Here is a 23,803-nt window from a genome sequence, read left to right on the forward strand (position 1 = left end):
AGTGGCTTCCCGGCAGGGCGGTGCTAAGGTCCCGGGCGACGGCGGGGCCTGCACACTGGCCTTCTGCGCTTATTCACACAGAACGAGAACACGCCCAGCGCAGGCGCACAGGCGGAGGCTGAGTACCCGGAGGGCGGGGTCGGACGTCCGGACAAGCGCATGCGCACTGCGTGCATCAGGAGAGTAGCTCCAGCGCACCTGCGCAGCGAGGCGGCGGCGGGAGGGCGGGGCTTCCGCAGCCGCTCGCGCTCGGGGCATTATGGGATAGTGGCGGAGCGAGCCGGGCGTCGGAGGTGCTTAGGCGGACTGCGGCCCGAGACCCAGCCGCTTCAGGGGAGGCGTCGGCTGAGGAAGCGGGCGTCGGCCTCCGTTGGCCGCTGTGCAGCTCTGCGGTCTACTCGGGCTGCGGAGGAGGACGTATTCTCCTCTCGCGGGCGCCGGCTCGGCCGGGAACCCAGCCGAATTCCCCGTCCCTGCTCGCGGAGGCGCCTCGCGGGCCTCGCCACCCGTCGCCGCCCTCGCCGTGGTCCCAAAGTTCGACGCGGCCCCGCGCGGCCTGACCGAGGGCGCGTGCGCGCCCCGAGCCCGTCGCGGCGCCTGCGCGAGCCGCCGCCCCCGCCCCACGGTCCGGGCCCGCGGCGGGGCCGAGCCGCCGGCGGCGGGGCGAGGGGGTGCGCCCCGATGAGCCCCGAGTGCGAGGAGCCGCCGCCCCGCCGCGCAGGTGAGCCCGGCGCCGCTCCCGGCCGCTCTTCCGCTGCTGTCGCCCTGCTGTCCTTTCCGCCCCTTCCTCTGTGCCTGAGTCTCGGTTCCTTCCCGTCCCTTACCTCGTCCCGAGTCCCCGTCGCTTCTTGTCCATTCACGTCCCTTCCTCTCCCTTCCTTTGGCGCGAGTCTGAGTCCTTCCCGTTGCCTCCTCTCTGCCTTAGGCTCAGTCCCTTCCCGGCCCTTGCCGGGAAGGGACACACGCGCGCGCCCTCGCGCTGTCTCCTCCTTGCCCCCTGAGTCTCTGTCCCTTCCCCTTCACTCCTAAGTCTCTGTCTTCCCCAGTCCCCCAGTCTCTGTCCCTTCCCCTTCACTCCTAAGTCTCTGTCTTCCCCAGTCCCCCAGTCTCTGTCCTTTACCCTTCACTCCTGAGTCTCTGTCTTCCCCTCTGTCCCCCAGTCTCTGTCCCTTCCCCTTCACTCCCGAGTCTCTCTTTCCTCAGCCAGTGTGTGTCTGTCTCTAACTTTCTGCACACCCGCCTCTCCCCAGTCTCTGTCTCTTCCCCTGAATTGCGTCGCACCCTTAACCCGCCCGCCTCCTCTCAGTGTCCCAAGTTCCTTAGTCTCATGTCCCCTGCCCACTCCCATCCCCTTACTTTTTTCCTTTGGGAGCCCCTATGATCTTAAGGTTCTTGCCTGGGCCCTGGCCCACCCTCTTCCCCCAGCTAACATCAGGGTCCCTTCTGCTGGGACTCTCATTACCTCCTCACCCCCTGAGTTCAGCCTCCTTGGGCTCCTCTGCCACTGCCCATCCCCTCAGTTTTACTCCCCTTGGGTGCTACTTCTTTTCCTCCTCAGATCCTCCTTTCTTCCCACACACTTGCCCTTTCCTCTTGCCAGCCTTCTTGGATTCCTTGGCCTCCTGACTCCCAGAATAGTGGCTTCCCTTCACCTGAGCGAGGCTCCTGTCCTGGTGTCTGGCTGCCTGGGGCAGAAGGCTGGGGAGATCTGGCCTGCTTCTGTGCTGCGAGGCCTGCTGAGGCCAGGCTTGGGAACTTGGGGCTGGGCCCAGAGTGGGGGAGCTGCCCCCTGGGGAGACAAAGGCACCACTGGACAGTCACAATTACTGTCTTGTGATGAGGTAACTCAGGGCACTGCTGCAGGAGGCCACAGAGTGGGAGAGACTGGTGAGACTGGCCAGACAGGTGGCTTTTTCTGTCTAGGAAGGATGAGTAGGAGTTGACAGATGGAAAGTGGAAAGAAGAGCCTTCCGAGTGGAAGGAACAGCACCTGCAAATATGTAAAGGTGGGAACATTGGAGGAACCTGAGTCCTCTGTGTGGTTGAGTGAAGAAGCGTTGGGCAGAGGGACAGAGTGGCATGGCTGGGATGCCTGTCTAGGGCTTTGAGTGTGACCTCTGGTTAGTGTCTTGCTCCCTTATACACAGACACCCTTGTCTGCACTGAGGATGCAGGTGTTTCTGTTAATCCGCCTAAAAAGTAAGAAGATGTTTCTGGAAAGGAAGCTGCATTTTCTGACAGATGTGATACTAGGTTCAGCGTTGTAAAGAAACCTGCAGTGGGGTCACTTCTAGCCTGAAGGCAAGGTTCTAACTCAGCACCAGGGCAAATGCCCCAGAGATTTGAGATTGCCCGAAGAGCACATTTGGAGTGGTTTGTATACATACCCCTGTATTAACATGTACTGCACACATGGAAACGCTCACCACACCCTGCCGCATCCACTTACTGGTGTTGGAATGGTGGTTGGCGTTGGCTTATGCTGTTAAAATGCTGTGTGCTCTGTTTCTCTTGTTTGTTTGTGGTGCTGGGGATTGAACCCAGGGCCCTGCACATACTAGGGAGGTGTTTTGCCACTGAGCAGAATAAAACTTTTGCCTATTGAGTATCATTTTTTTTTTAAATGATCCTGAAGGCAGTTCCTTTTTTTTTTTTTTAAGTTGTTGATGGACCTTTATTTTATTCATTTATTTAGATGTGGTGCTGAGATTCGAACCCAGTGCCTCACACATGCTAGGCAAGTGCTCTGCCACTGAGCCACCACCCCAACCCTGAGTGTCATTTTGTCTATGTTCAGTGACTCTAATTTTGGGATTAGGATCATGAAGAGGTAGTGAAGGCAAGTATGGATTGTCAGACCTAGGTGCCAGTCCTGGCTGTGCTTTTCTAATTGGTGGGACCTCTGGCAAGTTACTAAGTGATCTGTGCCTCCTCCTCATTTAAGTGGGGTTAACACGAGAACTTTTCTCATAGGTGGTTCTGGGGATTAAGCATGGATATTTGTAGATTCCCATAGCAGAATATAAGGCCCAGTAAGTGTACCTGAACCAATAGCTCTGTAGATTACTGTTTGGTTTGGGATATATATTGCAGTTTATGCCCTTCAACTGGGCAGGAAACATTTGATAATGTCTGGAGACCTTTTTGGTTGTTACAACTGGAAGAGGGAATGCCACCAGCATCTAGTGGGTATGTGTGGAGGCCAGGGATGCTGCTCAATGTCATAGAGTACACATGACAGTCCCCTCACCACAGAAACCACTTCAGCCCCAGATGTCAATAGTGCTGATAGAGAGAAACCCAGCTTTATTGCTTGAGCATTGGGTATTATATGGGCTTATCTCCTCTGTTAAATTTGTGAGTGGCAGTGTGTTACGTGTATTTTGATTACTTTCATCGTTTTGGTGGTTTGCTTTTGTTGGATCATACACTGTTTCTTTCCATTAGAGGATGACTTTTCTTTTCTTTTTTTTTGGTGCTAGGGATCAAACCCAGGGCCTTGTGCATGCAAGGCAAGCACTTTACAAATGAGCTATATCCCCAGCCCAAGAGGATGACCTTTTAAAGGATCTTTGACTGTTAGCTTCCCCCACTGCCTTCAGTTTTTTTTTTTTTTTTAATCCAGCAAGTACCTTTAGCTCTGAACCTTGCCTTATGCTAGATCCTGAGAAATTGGCATTTTTTCCAGGGGGCTCAGATGCTGTCTTAAGATAACCAGGGGATGATATAGAAGGAGGCATGGAGAAGCTTCCTGGAGGAAGTACTGCTGTGTGGAGATCTCAAGCACCCAATGTGAGCTAGTCAGACCTGCAGAATGGAAGGGAAGGTAGAAGGAACTGCTCAGCTGGAGCTGAGAGCAGTCAGGTGAGGTGCACCAATTGTTGGGTGCTGTGCCATTCTTGTAGCAAGAGGTGAGGTGAAAGGCCTGGACGCTCTGGTGAGCCAGAGATGTCTTCCTCTTCCCTGATTTGCATACCATGGCTTGTTGGGGATAAGCCCTCCTACCGTTGCCAGACCAGGAATTTCCTTTGAACAGTGGGTTTATGGATTCTTCTAGGAAGTGCTACCTTAGAATGACCCCCATCTGTAAGCCATTTCCCAGAGGAGAAAACGGGCTCCCTGGGGTTAAGTCCTTGGTCTAGGCCACAGAGATTTCAGTTGGAAAGGTAAGATTTGAACCCAAATCACCTGTGATATTAACTTGCTCCTTTTGTTTATGCACGGGTTATTTGAAATCTGTCCACTGTTCTTTTCCTTTAAACCTGTGACAAGTCCAGGAGAATGGATCATGTGAGTCTCCTCCCCAGTCCTTGACCAAGTGTCCCTAGACTGTTCTGAAGTACTACATCCCTTAGGTTGGGCCACAGCTGCCACTTCCCCTGGGAGTGGGGTCTGCTATCAGAGGGGGAGGTGCCTGGTTTGCCCTCTAACTGGGGACCTTCCCCCAGGCTTTCCCACCCCCTGGAAAGTCCCATGTCGTTGTACCTTGTAGCCTTAGCCAGGCCCCTCTCCCCTTCTGTCAGTGGTCCCTTCTCCCAAATGTTTGTCTGCAGTGCCTATCCTGCCATGGTGGTGTTCAGTTCTGCAGCTGTGGGTCCTGCTCAGAGGCAGTAAGGTTGTTGTCCTTTCTCTGTCCTTGGAATTCAGTGTCACAAACCCCCTTTCCAGATTCGGTTCAGTGCTGTGAAGTTAGAGGTTTTGCTGACTCTGAACCACCTAGCCTTTTAAGGAGCTGGATGTTGGCAGGCCTGCGGCTGGTTCTCTCCCCTCCTAAGACAGTCTGCTGGACTATGGGCCTGTCCTGAGCTGGAGCCTCTGTTGAGCCTTGGTAGCCAGGTGGCTGTCCTCAGAGGTTCTGAGAGGCCTCATGCCCTCAACCTCCTCCATTTCCAGGTGCTGGGGGGCCAGGGCTAGGAAGATTTGGCAGATAAAGGACTGGCCATGGGTTTCCTGGTAGGCACATCTGTGTTTGGGGATGTGGCTGCTGCTGTGGGAGCCGCAGTGAGGCCTTGTCTGCGCCAGGGAAGGGGCTGGAGGTCTTTTGACGGGCAGCTGGTGTTGAAGGCCTTAGAAGAACACAGCGAAACAAGAAAACAGAGGCAGTGGTTTAGGGCTAGCAGGAGAAGCAGAGGTAGTTTTCGTTTTTAAGGGCTTCCTTTCTCATTTACAATTTCCCCTTCTTCCGTTTGCAGTCAGAGCCATGGTTTTCAAACGGTCTCTAAGGTCTCTCAAAACTAGTGGTAGTCAACTTCCGTTTTCTTGAAGTTGCTGAAAGTCGCAGAGTGTGGGGGTGGTGGTGTGTGTGGTGCACGCCTGAGTGTTTGAATGATCTGAGGAAAAGTGCTTGAGTCACTTGAGGAAAGGTTGTTTGTCTCCTGCTTTTCTATTTTGAGTGCCATTTGGTGACTGTCTCCTACCCATCCCGCTCCAGTATTTGGATGTGATTTTAGGGGCAGCTCAGCTCATTTTCATAACAGCCCTCCCTCCTGGGTTTTGTCCCCCATTTCATAGCCGAGGACTCATGGCTCAGAGAAGCCAAGTGACAGGTTAGAGAGTGAATGCGAAGCTTTGCTGTCTTGCCAACTCCCAGGTTTCCAGCAGTTTTCGTTAAATTGAAAGATGGGTGCTGAGAGTCAGGGTTTGAAGCCAGAGTGGATTGATTTTGTGGTGGGAAAAGTTTCTTTTTCTCTTTTTAAAGTTCTGCTGTATTTGTATCTTCAGTCAGAACCAGTGTTTGGAGGGCCTCAATTATTATTCAGTTGAATTTGATTCTTTCCCCCTACTTCTGATTTTTGGAGGAATGACCTGAGATTGAGAATTTAAGGGCTGCCTGGGTTCTTGGGGCTCACAGAGGCCCCTGAATACCACACCCCATGCCAGCCAGCCCTCTCCCTAGAGCCAGTTCTCTGGGTATCCAACTTTGGGAGTGAAGCCTGGCCTATTCCCTGAAGCAGGTGCTGAGTTTGGAGCAGGGGTGAGACAAGTTTTGGGTTTGAGGGGCTGTACCCTGTGCCCTTTAACCAGTGCCTTAGAAGTGAGTGAGTGCTGTCTGTCAAGGGACCAGGGTACATTGGAAGGGGAGAATCGTAGCTCTGCCTCATGGTAGCTGAGTGGCTCTGTCCTTCTGGACCCCTTTCCATTAGGGACAGTGAGAATTCTTCCTGTTATTAGTGTGGAGAGAGGAGGTGCTGTGAGGGCAAGTGCCTGGATTCTCTACAGCTGCTGTCATGGCATGGCCCTGTCCTGCCCCTTGGCTGGGACAGGGGGTGTTGGTGTTGAGAGATGGGGCAGGGGCAACCTGGATTGGCTCCCCAGAGCAGAGCCATGGTGGCCAGGCCAGTGGGCCCCTGTCAGTTCTGGGCTGGCTGGGATGTAGCATAAGCCCGTGCCTGGCCTCAGTGTGGTCGCCTCAGCAGCTTCTGTTCCTTTGGTAACGGTTTTGAGATACCATTCATATGCCGTGTAGTTTGTCTGTTTGAAGTGACCAACCCATGGTTCCTAATGTGTTCACAACCTTGTGGAACCATTGCCAAAATTTATTTTTTTCCGTTTTCTTACTCTTACAGTTGATTTTAGAAAATAAAAAGAAAAAAATTAACCCCCAAAGGAAACTATCCCCACTTGTCCACCCTGCCCCGATTCCTGAAAACTAATCCACTTTCTGTGTCTGTGGACTTGCCCATTCGGGACACTCCCGTCAGTGGGGCTGTACAGCGTGTGGCTCGGCGTGTCTGGGCCACTTTCTGACCTGCCTGGCCTCCTTGCTGCTCCATGTAGAGAGGCTGTGTGTTCACCACGTTGAACTTCTTGTTGGTTCCCACTGCATGGGCTTCAGCCGGAAATTAGAGTCATGATTAATTTGGTGGTTGTCCCTTGAGATAATGCTGGTCCTAGGTACACCCAGATCAGGAAATGCATCCTGCTCCAGTGTGCTTTGGATTGGTGTCCCTTTCAATGGTCCTCCGTTTTCTCATTGGTGGCAGGCGCTAGGTCAGCCTGTTGCATTCCTCATCATCAAGTGGAGTAGAAACTAGGGACAGGTCCCTGAGGACTCAGGTCTGGCATCTGAGCAGAACGGGGAGTCCCACGGTGCAGGCATGTTTCCTGTGCAGCAGGGTGCTTTTATGTTCTCTCACACTGGGGGAGAATACACCCAGCACTCCATCTGTGGAGGCCAGCCTGTCCCTCCCAGCCAGCCCAGTTGCCTTTGTGGCTAGGAGGGGCCCAGGCCAGGGGTGGGAGTGGTACAGCAGCATCCCGTCACAGGGCAGGAACCTTGTGACCACTAGTTTGGAGATGGGGCTGTCTTTCAACTAGTGTTTGTGAGCAGTCACTGCCACAGCGCCGGGTTCTGTGTGAGGTGCTGCTCCAGGTGCTCCTGGTAACCTAGTGAGGAAGATTCTGAAGAAGTATCCTCAGAGGCAGTTTATGTGTATACACTGCAAGTACACCATTACTGTGTGGGCATGTTGCTTCCAGACAACACTCAATGCTGTGTGGGTCAGAATGCTTGTCCCAGGGAGACACAACAGAACAGTGGACGAAAGTGGGGCTGGGGGCTGGTTCTGCTAGGCTAGGTGGGGAAAGCCCAAATGTGGGCTCCCTGTTCTGGGAACAGAATGCTTAGCAAGAGACAAAAGCATAAGAAACCCGTTATTGGGGGAGTCATTGAGGTGATCCAGGCATAGCATGTTCTGTTTTTGTTCTTATTGTTTTCTTTTTTGGGGCTGGGGATTGAACTCAGGGGCACTCTACCACTGAGCTACATCCCTAGCCTTTTTTATTTTTTGTTTTGAGGTAGGGTCTTGCTAAGTTGCCAAGGCTGGCCTCAAACTTGTGACCCTCCTACCTCAGCCTCTCAGCCTCCCTAGTATCTGGGATTTCAGGTGTGCACCACTGTGCCTGGCTGTAGCATGTTCTGGGGGCAGAAAGAAGACCCGTATCCCCGGGGCAGTTGTAGAACATGGCATGAGAGAGGCTGGAAGATCTAGTTCAAGGTGGTATTTGAGAGCAACAGGAAGCCACTAAGGGTCTGTCATTTGAGCAAGCTCCTGCTGACTGGCTGGCTGGCTGGCTGGCTGGCTGAGGAGGACGAGGCAGTGAGCACCTGGTTTGGGCTGGTGGATGTGCAGGGAGAGAGGAGATGGAGGATCAGCAGTGCCTGGATCTGGACTGGGAAGCCTTGCTAAGCCCCTGGATTTCTGATGGTGTGAGGTTGGAGAACAAATGAGGTGTCTGAATGACTGTGTCCCACTGATGGGCAGGGGTGAGCTATGCTATCACAGCTGGTCCACAGGGGACATGAGGACCATTGCCTTCTGTGTGTGTGTGCGTATTGCTAGGGATTGAACACAGGGCCTCATGTATGCCAGTTAAGTGCTGGACCACTGAACCATATCCCCAGCTCCCCCCACCCTCAATCCAGAAGGTGTCTGTTGAGTAAGTGTTGGGATGAGGTAGATGTGGAGCTTAGTGTTCAGCCACCTCCCCCTCAGGAGCAGGAATGTTGGCCTGGAAATGCCAAGCTCCTCGTGGGGATAGCCAGCTCAGATGCCATGGCCAGCTGTCCTGATGCAGGGCAAGTGCTGGAAGCAGCCTTCTGGAGCTCACTCATTCATCCAGGAAGGCCCAGTGCTGGCACAAGGCTGTAATGCTCTGAGAATTCACCTTCAGGTCTGAGTGCTAATTCTACTGTTTGCCTCTCAGATCTAGGCTTGGCCAGTTACCTTGGTGTGTCTCAATTTCCTCACCTGTAAAATGGGGCCAGCAGGGGCTGGGGTTGTGGCTCAGCAGTAGAGCGCTTGCCTCGCATGTGCGAGACCCTGGGTTCGGTCCTCAGCACCACATAAAAGTAAGTGAAATGGAGGTATTGCGTCCAATTACAACCAAAAAACAAATATTAAAAAAAAAAAAATGGTGCCAGCAGTTCCTCCTTTGGAGGATAGTCAAGAGAGCTGGTTGAGTTATGACTGTGAAGTTCTTAGAATGATGGTACAATGGAGGTGCTAGGCGCATTGGTCAAAGTTGTCCTTTTCAGATGATAATATGACAATGCCTCTATCCACAAAGACCCTTAAGGCCTTCGGGGTGTCCAGCACAGTGCTGGGGGCTACACACACTGGAGGGGTCTTCCTGGGGTCTGTGGGCTGTGAAGGAGACACCTCTGAGATAGCTGAGCACAGGGAGCCTGGAGCCCTCTCTGGTGGAGGTGATATCAGGCATGCCCCCTGCCTGCACCCTACCTCCCGGGGAGTAGGATTGGAGCTCTGTGGACGGTGGAGGTCAGTTAGCCAAGTGAACTGGGACTGGGTGACGGGGGCTCAGAGCCTCGTGTGTAGCCTTGTAGGGGTGGGAGCAGTATGTCACTGAGCATGTTGAGGGTGGGCTTAGCAGAGGGGACGGGAGATGGGGGCCTGGTCCTCAGGGCCCTTAGTGCAAAATTCTAGTGGGAACAAACATGAGGTGTTCAAGTTAGTATTTTAGAACGGTTATTGGAAAAGCAGTCTGGGGTCAGGGGCTCAGGGGCAAGTCCCAGTGAGTTGTGGACTAGGACCTGGAGGCCTTAGAGGAGTGGGGCTCTTCGTTGCCCCTGCTCTGTGGCAGTCTTGGAGCCTGCTTCTGCCTCTTCCTGCCCCCACCTTTCCATAATGGCTGCCACCGATCACAACCCTTTCCTTTATTCCACCTTCGTAGGCCTGGGTGTAGGAACTGACAGCATATCGCATCAGGATTGTCAGTTCCCCAGGGTACATCCCAGCCATGCCTCCTGTACTGAGCCTAGGGTGGTCCCCTTGTTGGAGTGGGCAGATAGCAAGGAGGTAAGGGAGTCGGCTGCAGCTGTCCTGCTCTGCCATGGGGCTCCATCTTCTTCCTGGTCCCCTACCTCACATTTACAGTCACTCAGGTTGCAGGTCAGAGGGTTTAGGGATATAGTGGAGGGCTATGTAGAGAACTCAGAAGGAAGGGTTGGGCAGAGAGAGAGTGCAGAAGGCATTGTTAGAGAGGCACCAGCATCTGTTTGCCTAGGAGGAGGTATCCTGCCTCCAATGGTGGCCTGTGGCAACAGTGGCCTCTGCTTCCATGATTGTGAGGCTCGGAAGAGGGAGGTAAGGAGCAGGAAATGTGGTTGGTGCCTTGCCTGTGGCAGGAGCTCCGTAGATGCTGTCTTTAGGGCCAGATGGTCTGCAGGGTCCAGGAAGCCATCCATGTACCTGGGCCTTGGTTCCTCCAATCCTGTGTGATGAGGTATTGGCAGCCTCTGTGGGGTGGTTGTGGTCTGGATGTTGTGTGCGGTGTATGCTGATGAACCAGTGACCGGGAGCACAGGTTGGCTCTGCCTCCCACAGGCTCTGGAGCCTAAGAGGTCCTTATGAGGAGCCATGTGTCAGTTAATGTCAGTGGCTCAGAACAGAACTGCCTTGCCTCTGGTGAGTTGCTCTCGTTGCCTGTTAGTTACCTGTGCCCTGGGTGGTGAGGAGCTAGGTGTTGGTAGCTCATTTTATTATTCTTATCCCTCTGAAGCTGGGTTCATCCTGTCCTGGGTTCATTTGGGCACTGGGCAGTGTCTATTTTGGGAGCCTCCCAGCCCCACCCGGCAACTTTCCCCTTCCCTGTCCCAGGCCTTCATGAGGGGTGGTGAGGAGATGGTTGGGGTGTGTTTGTGTGTGTGGTGTCCAAGCAACAGCCACAGCCTCCAGATGAGCAGACTTCCTCCTCGCTCCTTGCCACCGCCCGCACCTCGCAGGCAGCCTTGGGTGATTTGCTGGGCTGGGCATCAGCTGTGTACTAGAGGTCATGGGGCATTTGAATTTGTTCAGCAGATAGATAGAAGTGAGTCTGAAGCCAGAATTTCAAGTCATGTCCTTAGGGTGTCCCTGCCTAGATATGTAGACAGTGAACACTTGTGGGGAGAGGAACTGAAGTCACTCTGCAGTGTCTGGCCTCTCCTTGCTGGTCTTGTGTGGTCTGCATAGAGCACTTCACCAGGCCTAGGGCTGAGGGTGGATGGGGCGGTGGGCCTTGGATGTGAAATGACCCTGTGGAATGTAGGGGAAATGACTGGCCTGCTGGAAATGGTGGGATGGAGGGTCACTGGCAGAGCCTGATGCTCACTGGGAGTGTCCAGCTTGTGTGATGGGAAGGCTGAGCTGGGGCACATCCCTGGGGACAGGTTCCACCTGAGGATGCAGACCTGGGTCTGCAGTCAGGAAGGGGGCACTTGGCCAGTATGGCTGGCGACTACCTTGGCTGGGACCGTAACATGCAGATTGTGTCCTGTTGCCCACAGGGCGCCATGTTTTGGAAGTTTGACCTGCACACAAGCTCGCACCTGGATACACTGCTGGAGCGGGAGGACCTGAGCCTGTCCGAGCTGCTGGATGAGGAGGACGTGTTGCAGGAGTGCAAGGTCGTCAACCGCAAGCTGCTGGACTTCTTGCTGCAGCCACCACACCTGCAGGCCATGGTGTCCTGGGTCACCCAGGAGCCACCAGCCAGTGGTGAGGAGAGGCTGCGCTACAAGTAAGTCCCCCACACCACCCCAACATTCAGTAACTTGGGTTTGGAGATAAGGAACTGAGGCAGAGAGGGCTGGGTCCCTCCCAGGGTCACACAGTTCACCTGGGTGCAGACTCTGCCCTGCTGCAGATTGCTTTATATCGTGGGATTTTCCAGACCTACCCATAATGCAGGGCCTGGTGGAATGAGTAAGTCCCACTTCACCCAGCCCTGACAAGAAGTGCTGTTTTGCCAATATTTCATTTACCCAGTGCCTACTTTTTTTCCTGATCTTTTTTTCCAGCTTAGATCTTTATTGGGGTAATTGTAGAATGAAATACAGTTGTAGAAATGATAGAGAATTCCTGAGTACCTATTGCCACATTGCCCCTAGTGGTATCACAGCTGGGATGGTCACAAGGATGCTGTATTCCCACCTGTTGAAATGAGGTTCCCTGGATTTACTTGTGCCTACTCGTGTGCACAGGTACTAAGCTTATCATCCTATAGGTTTGTGTGTCTGTACCACATCCTGAACACTTCTGTCACCACAAGGACCCCTCATATGCCCATTTATAACCACACCCACTTTCTCCTATCCTGTCCCTGACCCTTGGCAACCACTAGTTGTCTCTACTTAACAATTTTTTTGGAGGGGGGGGGGGCGCGTGCTGAGGGTCAAGTCCAGGGCCTTCTGCATGTTAGGCAAATGCTTTACCACTGAGCCATATCTCAGCCCCATTTATGGAGTTTTGTCATTTGGAAAGTATGATCAAGTGCATCATCTGATAGGTGACATGTTGGGCTTTTTCCCTCAGGGTGATTCTCTGGAGACTCAGGCTGCAGTGGGAAAGATGAGTGTCTTTGTTGTCGTTGAGGTCTACTTGATGGGCCTTGGCTTATGTGATTTGGACCCACGTGCTTTAAACCTCTAGAGGGCTCCCTGGGGGGTTAAAGCAAATCCCCTGGTTCTGGATCACATCTTTAACACCTGTGACTCTGTTGTCTTACTTGAGAGGGCAGCAGCTGGCTTCTGTCCTTGGTGCAGTGTACTCCGTGGCATGCAGAGTGCTGTGGGTGGAGGCGCCCACAACCTCTGTAGGGAGGGAGGCAGGACCGGGCAGCAGGCCCTGTCAGGGGTTTGGGCTGCATTCGCCCTCATATTGCCCTTCCTGGGCCCTTGCACACTTCTCCCAATGGCTTCCATGTCTGTACCCTTCTTGTCCCTGCTCCTAGTCCACTGGTGCCACTCTCTGCCTCACTCTTAAGTTTTCAGTTTGGAGTCCTGAGCCAGACAGAGGGGATGAGGGCTGCTGCTCCGTTGGCCTTTTGTAGTGGGGACTTGGTAAAGCAGAGCCGACAAGGGCACCAGACTCGGAGCTTGAGGCCTGGTGGGTCCCCTGCTGCTGCTGCTGATAGCACCTCTGGCGTGCCAGCAGAGTGTCCCTCTCGCTCCCTGATGTCTGTCAGCTGCCGCACACACACATACACACCCCACATGTGTGCCTTCTCTTTTTTCTTTGCTCTGGCTTCTCTCTCCAAGGGCCTCTGTTCACCTATACTCCACCGGTGTACAGCAGCCTCCATCTCCACACTTGCACCTTGCTTGGCCCAGGGTGCCTGCCCCTTCCCAGGGAGTCTGCTCTCCAGGGGAGGGGCACCTGTGATATCCTCCACAATTTATGGATTAGACCAGAGCAGATTGTGGTCTCCAGGGGCTTTGGGTGGTAGCCTGGGCAGAATAGCTCTTTTCCTGGAGCTGCCCAGCACTGTGCATGTGTCTGAAGAAGCGAAGCAGGAGATGGGGTTAGAGGTTCAGAAAAGTTGCCTGGGTCAGGGGCCAGGAGGGACACTCAGGTGGTGACCTAGAGGGAGCCAGCCTTGACTGGGACAGTGTATGGGCTGCTTGTGTGTCCTTGGGAGGAATGGAGTTGGTGGTGGTGGCAGGGTAAGGAAGTGAAGGGGCTTCAGAACCATACTCAGGTCAGATGTTTTCTTGGGGTGTTGGAGAGCCTCCGCAGTTCTTAGAAAGGCCTGGGGAGGACGTGGGCAGTGAGGAGGATCTTAAAAGTGTTCCTTTTGCTTCCCTTTCCTGGACTCATGAGCCCAACGTTCTCTGAGTTCCCCTAATTCCCATGCTTGTCTCCTAGGTACCCCAGTGTGGCCTGCGAGATTCTGACCTCGGACGTGCCCCAGATCAACGATGCCCTGGGTGCAGATGAGTCCCTCCTGAGCCGGCTCTATGGCTTCCTGCAGAGCAGTGACAGCCTTAACCCGCTGCTCGCCAGCTTTTTTAGCAAGGTCATGGGCATCCTCATCAACCGCAAGACAGACCAGGTGCCTGCTTCCCTTCCACACTGGGGTTGGGGGGTTGCTTGGGATCAAGGACCCTGGGACATGACGTGGCCCTGTGCCTCCAGCTCGTGTCCTTCCTACGCAAGAAGGATGACTTCGTGGACCTGCTGTTGCGACACATTGGCACCTCGGCCATCATGGACCTCCTCTTGCGCCTGCTTACCTGTGTGGAGCGGCCCCAGCTGCGGCAGGATGTCTTCAATGTGAGGAGGGCCCCACTCAGTCAGGGTTAGAAATCATCCAGATGCAGTGGTGACACTGTGGTGGACACTGTGAGGCCAGATTCCTCAGTTTGGCGAGACCCCGTCTCTAAAACAACAAAAACAAAAAGGCTGGGGTTGTAGCTCAGGGGTGGCCTTAGGGAGTTCTCAGGGAGGCCTGGGGAGGACATAGGAGGTGAGGAGGACCTGGGTTCAATCCCCAGTAAAAAAAAAAAAACAAAAACAAAAAACCCAGGGAACCTAAAGCAGCCCCGGCTTCTCACCCTCAGTGGCTCAATGAGGAGAAGATTGTCCAGCGGCTGATCGAGCAGATCCACCCATCCAAGGATGACAATGTGAGTGCCCTGGTGTTCTTCAGGCCTCTTACGTCAGGTCCTGCCCCTTGAGAAAGGGAGCACAGCATAAGGTTCACACAGGCTGTGGGCTGTGGAGGGTTCATGAGGGCCTGGAGGTATAGCCCTGGTGTCCTCGAGGGACAGGGGCACAAGACTGAGCTGTGGCTGCCTGCCTGCTCGGTTAGACCCAATGCTCTGCTTGTGTTTCACTCCCTGCTTAACCCCCTTTTATTTTGAACCCAGGGGCCATTAACCACTGAGCCACCTCTCCAGCCCTTTTTATTTTGAAGCAAGGTCTTGCTTGTTTGCTGAGGCTGACTTTGAACTTGTGATCTTTCTGTCTATGCCTCCCAAGTTGCTGGGATTATAGGCGTGTGCCACCACCCCCGGCGCTCTCCTTTCTTAACAGCTTTACTGAGATATAAATGGCATGTTGTATATTATACCAATTTAAGGTTATAGTTCAGTGGGTTCTAGTACATCCACAGTATTGTGGGTAACTCAAAGAGTATTTTTCATACTCGAAACCCTGTGGCCATTAGCACTTTCCCAATCTCGCCTGTCCCTCTTCCTGGCAACCAAGCCCTTTCTGCACATTTTATACAAACAATTTGGGGTTTTGTCTTTTTTATTTGTTTGTTTAGTACTAGAGATTGAACCCATGGCCTCACACATGCTAGGCAAGTGCTCTACCACTGAGCTACATTCTGTCATGTTTAATAAAAATGGAATCTTATACTAGATGATATTCTGTGTCTGGCTTCTGTCCCTTGACAGTGTTTTCAGGACCATCCTCAGGCTGGGGTGTGGCTCAGTGGCAGAGCACCTTTACAGGCCCTGTTTCTGTCCCAGCATCACACACAAGCATCATCCTTGTTGTAGCATGGGTCAATGCCTCATTTCTTTTGGTGGCATAGTAATACTCCATGGTGTAGAGAGGTCATAATCTGCTTTCCCTCCACCAGCTTTTGGGCATCTGGTGTTGTGAGCAGTGGTTTGTGTGTGTGTGTGTGTGTGTATGAGAGAGAGAGTGTGTGTGTGTGTGTGTGTCTTTTCTGGAAGCATTTGGTACTTCTTTGTTCCCTCCTTTTGTAGCATATTTCCCTGTGTCTGTGTGACCTTCTCTATCCCAAAGTGGCTAGAGGCCACAGATGGTCAGCTTATGTAGGGTCCTCACTCATTTCCCCCTCCCCAGCAACATTCCAACGCGTCCCAGTCCCTGTGCGACATCATCCGCCTGAGCCGGGACCTGATGATCCAAGGCCAGGACAGCCCGGAGCCTGACCAGCTGTTGGCCACCCTGGAGAAGTGGGTTTGCAGAATGGGAGTTGAAGCCCAGGGAGGGGAGCCATCTTGGGTCCCTGCCCTGGGCCTTCACTCTGACCTACTCCTGCTTCCCAGGCAGGAGACCATCGAGCAGCTCCTGAGCAACATGTTTGAGGGAGAGCAGAACCAGTCAGTCATTGTCAGTGGGATCCAGGTGCTGCTGACCCTTTTGGAGCCCAGGAGGCCAAGGTGAAGGTGCTGGCCAGAGATGGCACGCTTTGTTGTCTGTGGGGCGAAGCAGCAGCGCCCGGCTGGCCCACGGCTTAGTGGCTGGTTGTGTTCCTGTATGCCAGTTTGATGTGCCACATCTTATTTCATTAAGAAGGAGGAAACTGGGCTGGGGATGTAGCTCAGTTGGTAGGGTGCTTGCCTTGCATGCACAAGGCCTGGGTTCAATCCCCAGCTCCACATTAAAAAAAAAAAAAGAGGAGGAGGAACTGAGGCCGGGCTCACTGTTCAAAGCTGGTTGGTGGGAGGGGCAGTTTTCAATGGCTGTCTGCGCCTAGACCCAGTCCTCAGGCTGCCTTGGGGCTTATACTCCACCTGCCATGCTCTGCCTCATCCACTTCCCCTTACTTGTGCCCAGTGAACTGTGGACACTGTGGCTGGACTGGGGCTCACAATCTTCTCCAGCCCGTCAGGAGGGCTCCAGACGAGCAACCTCTGGGGCACATGATGGCTGGCTCCCTTCCCAGACATGGAACTTGAGCCCTCTCCTGTGTAGAGTGCACAGGCTCCTCTGGCTCACTCTGCTCTTGATCCTGCCCCTGCTGCAGGTCGGATGCTGTGACCATGAACAACTTCTTCAGCAGTGTGGATGGCCAGCTAGAGCTCCTGGCCCAGGGTGCCCTGGACAGCATGGCATCCAGTGTGGGTGCCTTGCACGCCCTGCGCCCGCGACTCGGCTGCTTCCACCAGCTCCTACTTGAGCCTCCCGAGGTGGGGGATGTGAGGGTTTTCGTGTCTCCAGGGGTGATGGGATGGCAGGGAAGGTGGCCTTCAGGATCTGAGTGCCCTCTTGCTCCTGCAGCTGGAGCCACTGCGGATGACATGGGGAAGCCTGGCCCCACCACTGGGCAACACACGTTTGCATGTAGTCAAGCTCCTGGCCAGTGCCCTGAGTGCCAATGATGCTGCCCTGACACAGGAGCTCCTGTTGCTGGATGTGCCTAACACCATGCTGGTACAGGAGCCAGGGGGTTGGGGGCTAGGGGCAGGGGAGTGCCAGGTCGCAGGTCACACATCTCTGGTGCCAGCATGTGCGCCCCCCCCCAGGACCTCTTCTTCCACTATGTCTTCAACAACTTCCTGCATGCTCAAGTGGAGGTGTGTGTGAGCGCCATGCTGAGCTCGGGGGCCCCTCCTGACAGCAGCTCTGAGACACCTGCTCCAAACCCTGTGGTGAAACATGTGAGTCGGGGTCCCTGCTTCCCTCTCTCTGGGGGCCTATCCCTAAGGGTGCACGCTCAGAGGCCTGCCCCGTCCCTTCTTCGGCCTGTTTGTGAGTGCCCGGCTGCAGCAGTCATCAAGGGTAGGCTGCTTGGCAGGCCTATGACCAGGTTGGCTGAGGGTATGTGCATGTCCACAAGTGTGTGCATGTGTGTCTTGTGCTCCGTGGAGAAAGCCAGAGGATGGCAGGCCGAGGAGGCAGGGCCTGCCTCTGTCCCTGTGTCCCTCACAGTCTGATGCGAGCCTGGGGCCTGGTGGAGTGTGCTTGCTGAAGACTCCACCCTGACTGCTCCGTATCCCCACTGCTCACAGCTGCTGCAACACTGCCGCCTGGTGGAGCGCATCTTGACCTCCTGGGAGGAAAACGACCGTGTACAGTGAGCTCCTGCTGCCCTGCAGGGTGGATGGGGCAGGGGAGGACAGGCCCCGGGCTCGGCAGCCCTGGCATCCACCCCACCCTCCAGCTGTGTCCTCTGCTCTCATCCAGGTCTGGGGGGGGCCCAAGGAAAGGCTACATGGGCCACCTGACACGGGTGGCCAACGCACTGGTGCAGAATGCAGAGCAGGGGCCCAATGCCGAGCAGCTGGGGCAGCTGCTGAAGGGTGAGGCGGGCTGGCCAGGACAGCCGGTGGGGCGGGAGGGTGCTGGAGTGAGTGGCTGCTCACGTCCTTCCGTCCATCTCCTCCCGTCCCATGTGTCTAGAACTGCCAGGTGAACAGCGGGAGCGGTGGGAGGCGTTTGTGTCAGGACCTCTGGCAGAGACCAACAAGAGGAACACTGTGGACCTGGTGAGGCCCAGGTTTGTGGCAGGAATGTGCTTCCCTCTCTCTGGACCCTTGGCCCTTGACCGCTGTTCCTGTCCTGGCCAGGTGAACACCCGCCATCTGCACTCCTCCAGTGACGACGAGGACGACCGGCTCAAGGAGTTCAACTTCCCCGAGGAGGCTGTGCTGCAGCAGGTGGGCCTAGGGCTGTGCCGCAGGAACGGGGCGGGGCTCTCCCTGCTCAGCTTCCCTCCAGCCCCGCCTCCATGCCCCCACAGGCCTTCATGGACTTCCAGATGCAGCGCATGACCTCGGCCTTCATCGACCACTTTGGCTTCAATGATGAGGAATTTGGGGAGCAGGAGGAGAGTGTGAAGTAAGTGTATCTGTGAGGGTGGGGCAGGCCTCACCTCAGGGTGGTGGGTGCCGTTCCTCTGTGTGGGTGAGGAGAGGCCCAGCGCCGTCCTGTCTTGGCAGCACACACGCACAGTGTGCGTCCTCCCAGCCTCTGGCCACCGCATCTCCTATTAGACTGAGGCTCTGCAGTCTCCCCTCCCCGTGCTGAAGGTCAGCAGGTGAGGTCCCCACCCCTGGGCCAGCACGGAGGCTGATGCCTTGTCTCAGTGAGAAGTTTATGAAGAGCGAGTTCACCACAACACTGGGAAAACTAGAAGGGCGCTGCCCCAGAGGGCAGGACAGGAGGCTCCCTGCTGTCATACATGGGGTGCAGATGGAGAGGGGTGGCATAAGGGAGGCTGGGTCAGCATCACCATCACCACTGACGGTGCTCTGGAAGCCTTGTGGATGTCGACCCATTTTGGGATAACACCCGCAGTTGCCTTTGAGCAGGGCTTCTGAGCCCATGGATAGCCAGGGGACCAAGGCCCCAGAACATAGCTGGAGAGTATGGGAGGGGATTGTAGCAGCCACCCTAGGGCCCCTGTGCAGCACTGTGTGAGGGGCACCTTGATAGGCTCCACTCAGCTGTGGCCCTGTATGGCCTTAGATGTGGCTATGAGATCCTGTTTGCTGCTTCTCCGCCCAGGACCTGGGCTGTGTGTTGTGCTTATTGGTCTTATTGATCAGAGGCCTGTGCTGAGACCCCTGGGAAAAACACCCAAGTACAGATCTGACTCCACCGTGGTGGGAGGATGGACTGACTACACAGTGGATGACATTGAATGACCAGCTTCCCTGTGAGACGAAGCTATGAGCCAGGCATTCTGGTGCACACCTTAATCCCTATGACCTAGGAGGCTGAGGCAGGAGGATCTCAAGTCCGAGGCCAACCTGGGCACCTCATACCCTTTCTCAAAAAAAAAAAAAAGTAAATAAAGGGCAACAAAGCTGTTACCTTCTCCTCTACCAAGATGAATTACATGAAAAAAGTGAAGAACAAACCCACGAAGTGTTCTAGGGGGGAAAATGAATGGATACAGAATTTGGGGGATGAATTTGCTACCCTGCAGGGTTCCTGTTGCAGGAGATGTCAGATCAGCTAAGAGGTGGCCGGTGCAGAGTGGACATCTGGGCTGCCCCACTCTGGGCCCGCTGTGTGCCTTAGCTTGTTGCCTTGTGCTTTGAGAGGAGATCGGGACACTCCCTTGTAGGGTGGCTATGACCAGTATGTGAGCAACATGTGGCACAGGGCTGGTGATGGCCCAGCATGGCTTATGGACCTGCCGGGAATGTGTATGTGTCAGGTGGCTTGGTTTGTCCCCACTCTCTCAGCTGACTGTCACGTGCTGCAGGTCTTTGGGGAGCAGACGGGAGTCGGAGTGGTGGGGGTGGGCTCACCACTTCAGTGAGTGAAGGGAACGTGGACCCCAAGGTGCCCTCTCACCCACCCCTGCCTCCTTTCCTAGCGCGCCTTTTGACAAGACAGCCAACATCACCTTCTCCCTCCATGCGGATGACGAGAACGTGAGTGCTTGCCTGTCCTGGACAGTGGGGTGGAGGGATGTGAGGGCACTGTGGGCAGAGGAGTCATCTTCCCACCCTGTACCTCTAGCCCAATGCCAACTTGCTCGAGATATGCTATAAGGACCGCATCCAGCAGTTTGATGATGATGAGGAGGAGGAAGAGGATGAGGAGGAGGGCCCGGGTTCTGGGGAGTCGGATGGAGAGTATGGTGCTTGGCAGGGCAGCCAGCTGGTGAGGACAGCCCGCTTGGGCCAACCCCCTGGAGTCCGGTGAGTTCCTGGCTGAGTGAGAACTCAGGAAGGAGTAGTAGTGTGTGTACTAGTTGGGGCACTTTGAATTTTGAGTGATAGAAACCCAGACCAAATGAGTTGAGCTACAGAAGGAAAAGGACAGACTAGGAGTGCAGATGGGTCCTCCCTCCATCACATGGCTGCTCCCATATGAGCTCTTAGGCACGTTTCCCGTACAGGGGTAAAGGGTCCCTTTTTCCTAATTCCACAAAGCTGGAATTAGGTTGTGATCAGCCTTGTGTGAATATTGTGTTAATTTTTTGTTCTTTGGTTAAATGGATTCATGCTGTGTATGTTTTGCCAGCATGAACACCAGGTCAATGGGCTGTGACTCTGTGGGCTGCCTGATGACTTGATTTGCAGATTAGTGTGTTTTATATTAACTTTTTTTTTTTGGTAGTAATGGGGCTTGAACCCAGGGGCATGCTACCATTGAGACACACTCCTAGTCCTTTTCATTTGAGACAGGGTTTCCCTAAGTTGCCCTGGTTGGCCTTGTACTTGGTGTCTCCCTGCTCAGCCTCCCTCACCTTCCAGGTGCTACCACACCTTTTTAATGATGTTACCTTTTTAACGATATATGTGTCATGCATATAGATAAGTGTAGCACCCCAAGAGTACAGCTACATGGACTCCCCTTTGTCAGTACCTGATCTGGGAGCTGGGCCTTTCATTTCCTGGGGTACCCTCTGCTGGCCACTGACCTTGATGTCCTGCTGTAGACCACTATGTGACTCTGGTGCAGGTTGAACATCCTGTGTCTAATGTGCCTGGGGCCAGTAGAGGAAGAGGGTGGACCCTTCTATTGACTGGAGGCTCTGGGTGGGGAGGCCTGCTAGGGGATGATGATGCTGGTGATGTCCAGTGGGCACTCAGGAGCTGGCATCTGTCTGTGTGACCTTCTTCTGTGTCTGAGTCTGTATTTCCTGGATGTCTGTCCTGCCTTGGAGGACAGATGGGGATGACCGTCTTTACTGCTCTGTTCAGCACATGCAGGAATCCCTGTCCCTAGGCTCTAGGACCTCCTTGTCAGTGGCTTCCCAAAGTCCTCCTCTGCCTGTTTTCTTTTGTCAACATCTGTCTACCCTGTGGCCCTGGGCTGCAGTGGGGGAAGTGGGTCAGTGGGCTGTCCCTGCATGGCCACCTGATGAAATGGTGTCGGGGGCAGGAGTGGAGGCAGCACAGACAGTGAGGACGAGGAGGAAGAGGAGGAAGACGAGGAGGAGGCTGATGGCAGGGCAGCCCGTGTTCGGGTTGACCCCACTTCCTACCCCACAGCTGGCTCTCTGCCTCCTGGTGAGTGTTAGGTGGTGGGTGATCGGGTACACATGGGGTGTGTGCTGCTAGCTCACCTTTGTCTCCATTCCCTGGCCCCTGCCCCAGGCCCAAGCTGGACCGCCACCTTTGACCCAGTGCCTATGGATGCCCCAATGGACCCCCAAGTCTCCGGGGAGGAGGAGCTACACTCTGGGCCTCCAGCACCTGCGGGGCCCCTTGACATGCCGCCCACCCAGAGCCTGACCAGTCCTTCAGCCCTCAGTGCCCTGCAGCTCAGGTGAGGGCAGGTGGGGCAAGTGGACATGAGACTGACATTCCTGGGTCCTCTCCCTAGGCTTGGGTGCTGACCCCAGCCACACCTTCGGGCTCTTCTCTTACCTCCTAGGTCTCAGGACCCCACGCCCACCTCAGCACCTCAGGAAGTCACAGATGATAGCAAAGTGACAGAGTCCTCTGGTGAGCCTGCCTGTGCCCTGCCCGCTGGGGTCCTGGGTCTCAGCCTGGCTGTGTCTGAAGCTGCTGTGAGGCAGCAGCTGATACCTGCTCTGTCTCCTTCACAGCCCCTTGCCAGGCCTTGGTTAGCATCGAGGGCCTCCAGGCCACCCTGCATGGGATGCGCTCCACCCCCAGCAACTTGGACAGGTAGAGGGGCGTTAGTCTGGGTTGCTGGGAGGCAGGGCAGCCTCATGTTCTTGTAGAGATGGGTGTGGCTGTCTTGTCTCTGGGCTGCTCCTGGTTGCTGAGCCTTTCCTTGCATTCCCTGTGGCTTTTTTTTCCTAAGTAAATACGCATAGGGCAGGAGTAGGCTTGAGGGTCCTTGTAGCCCCAGGGGCAGAGAAAGGCTTCCTGGAGGGTGTAAGGGGTCTTCAGAAGCCGATGTGCAGAGGACCTATGTGGGTGGGAAGCACCTCCTGCACAGGGTATCTGTTGCAGCTGATGTGGGGTACAAAGTGGGCACCGCTTGCCTACCCCTTCCCCTGCCTGGGCTGTTTGGTCCCACTTTATTCTGCCATCTGTATCCTCATGGGCATCCACGAAGCTACCAAGCATCTAGCTGGTGTCCGGCCATGATGCTCAGTAAGGCCCCTCTAGGAGTGATGGGCAGTCTAGGGTGGATTATGGTAACAAGTGAGGCTGTCCGCTGACTGCCTCATTGGTCTTGTTTACAGTGCCACCAGAGACCCCTCTACCTCCATCCCAGCCTCCGGGGCCCACCAGTCCTCCAAGACCACGGAGTGGGAGAAGAGCCCAGGGCCCATGGAGCTCCCCCCAGGCCAGAGGTGAGCAGTGAGAAGGCCTCCCTTGGAGGAGAGACTGGAGTGGGGCAAGCTGGGAGGCAGGCAGTGACCTCTGGGTCCCTTCTCTTCTCTGACAGTGCCCAGGCCCTTGAGCCTCCTCCAGTGCCCAACGGCTCTGCCCCTGGAGGGCCCATCTCCCCAGGCTCCCAGTGAGTGTGGTCACAGCCTGGGGCAGGTGGGAGGGACAGGGCTCCTGGACCCTCATGTTATGTCTCCCTCTCTTCCCAGGTAGCTGCCTGGTGGTGGTGGCGGCCAGATCCTCCGTCCTTTCCGTGGACCCCAGTGGGGCAGGGTGGGTCCCAAGATGCCCCCTGCTCCTGTCACCCCCTTTCTTCACATTCTCTCCTCTGGATTCCCAGGAGGCTGGTGCCAGGGAGACAGGCCCCCACCCACCCCCATTTGCACTGAGAAGAGAAATTACGGAGCTTTGTCTCCTAGAATAAAGATAGAGAGTCATGTGGAAAGAAGGAAGAAAGAGAGACATATATTATATATTATATATATACTGAGAAGGAGAGAAGAAGCTGGGATGCCGCGTAGGGTCCGTGGCTCCGAAGCACACCCTCCCTGTCTATCCTGGTGGGGGCTGGCTCTGGGGTCCTGAGGCTGCTGCCGTGCCCCAGTTCTGTGTTCTGTGGTTCCGGTGCCGATGCCCGTGCCCATGCCCACATCCAGCCTTTCAGCTCAGGTCCACCTTGGGGGAAAGCCTGCGAGGGTGTCGGGCCCGAGTGGGGCTGTGCCTTCGCTCAGACCCTGCACTTTCACCCAGGCGCCTGGCCCTGGGGAGTGGGGCCTCCCTGGCAACATCCCCAGGGGCCCTGAATCAGTTTGGCTGGGCCCCCTTGCCCAGGGGCCTGGGGTCCCAGCCCTGCTGCCATGTGGCCTTGTCCCCCCTCCCCCAGCCTGGCGTGAGTGTGCGAGTGTTCGTGCTGAGCTTCTATTTCATATTGCAAATATAAATAAAGGAAGACTGTTTACGATTCTTGATGGTCAGACCTTGAGTTCTGGAATGTGGGGTGGAGAGCAGCTTCCCCTCTGAGGCTGTGACCCTTGTGGGACATGGTCC

The 23,803-nt window shown here is 55.1% G+C and overlaps 1 protein-coding gene across 3 annotated transcripts; it reads left to right on the plus strand.

The window, feature by feature from the left end:
- The first annotated feature begins 618 nt into the window (after positions 1–618).
- Positions 619–23,719, plus strand: Ppp6r1 (protein phosphatase 6 regulatory subunit 1). 3 transcript variants are annotated; one of them, XM_027921254.2, is made up of 24 exons: positions 619–721; positions 11,288–11,520; positions 13,647–13,833; positions 13,917–14,054; positions 14,342–14,407; positions 15,603–15,715; positions 15,809–15,922; positions 16,510–16,672; positions 16,764–16,916; positions 17,009–17,143; positions 17,495–17,559; positions 17,670–17,785; positions 17,886–17,971; positions 18,053–18,142; positions 18,226–18,323; positions 19,813–19,870; positions 19,959–20,140; positions 21,330–21,457; positions 21,545–21,716; positions 21,825–21,895; positions 22,000–22,081; positions 22,609–22,719; positions 22,815–22,886; positions 22,966–23,719. In XM_027921254.2, the coding sequence occupies exons 2-24, from the start codon at positions 11,294–11,296 to the stop codon at positions 22,967–22,969; spliced, it is 2,631 nt and encodes an 876-aa protein (XP_027777055.2). In that variant the 5' UTR covers positions 619–721; positions 11,288–11,293; the 3' UTR covers positions 22,970–23,719. The 3 variants fall into 3 exon arrangements, with proteins under 3 accessions (XP_027777055.2, XP_027777056.2, XP_071460645.1); XM_027921255.2 differs by lacking the exons at positions 619–721; positions 22,815–22,886; XM_071604544.1 differs by lacking the exons at positions 619–721; positions 22,966–23,719 and having other exon boundaries at positions 22,815–22,890.
- Positions 23,720–23,803: the final 84 nt, after the last annotated feature.

Source organism: Marmota flaviventris, chromosome 18 (assembly GCF_047511675.1).
Source record: "Marmota flaviventris isolate mMarFla1 chromosome 18, mMarFla1.hap1, whole genome shotgun sequence".
NCBI lineage: Eukaryota > Metazoa > Chordata > Mammalia > Rodentia > Sciuridae > Marmota > Marmota flaviventris.

Excerpts from the sequence above, each read along its gene's own strand:
- Ppp6r1 (XM_027921254.2), top strand. The coding sequence starts at position 11,294 with ATGTTTTGGAAGTTTGACCTGCACACAAGCTCGCACCTGGATACACTG. Across the intron at positions 14,408-15,602 it reads ACCCATCCAAGGATGACAAT|CAACATTCCAACGCGTCCCA; the intron begins GTGAGTGCCCTG and ends CCCCCTCCCCAG. Across the intron at positions 21,717-21,824 it reads CTCAGTGCCCTGCAGCTCAG|GTCTCAGGACCCCACGCCCA; the intron begins GTGAGGGCAGGT and ends CTTACCTCCTAG.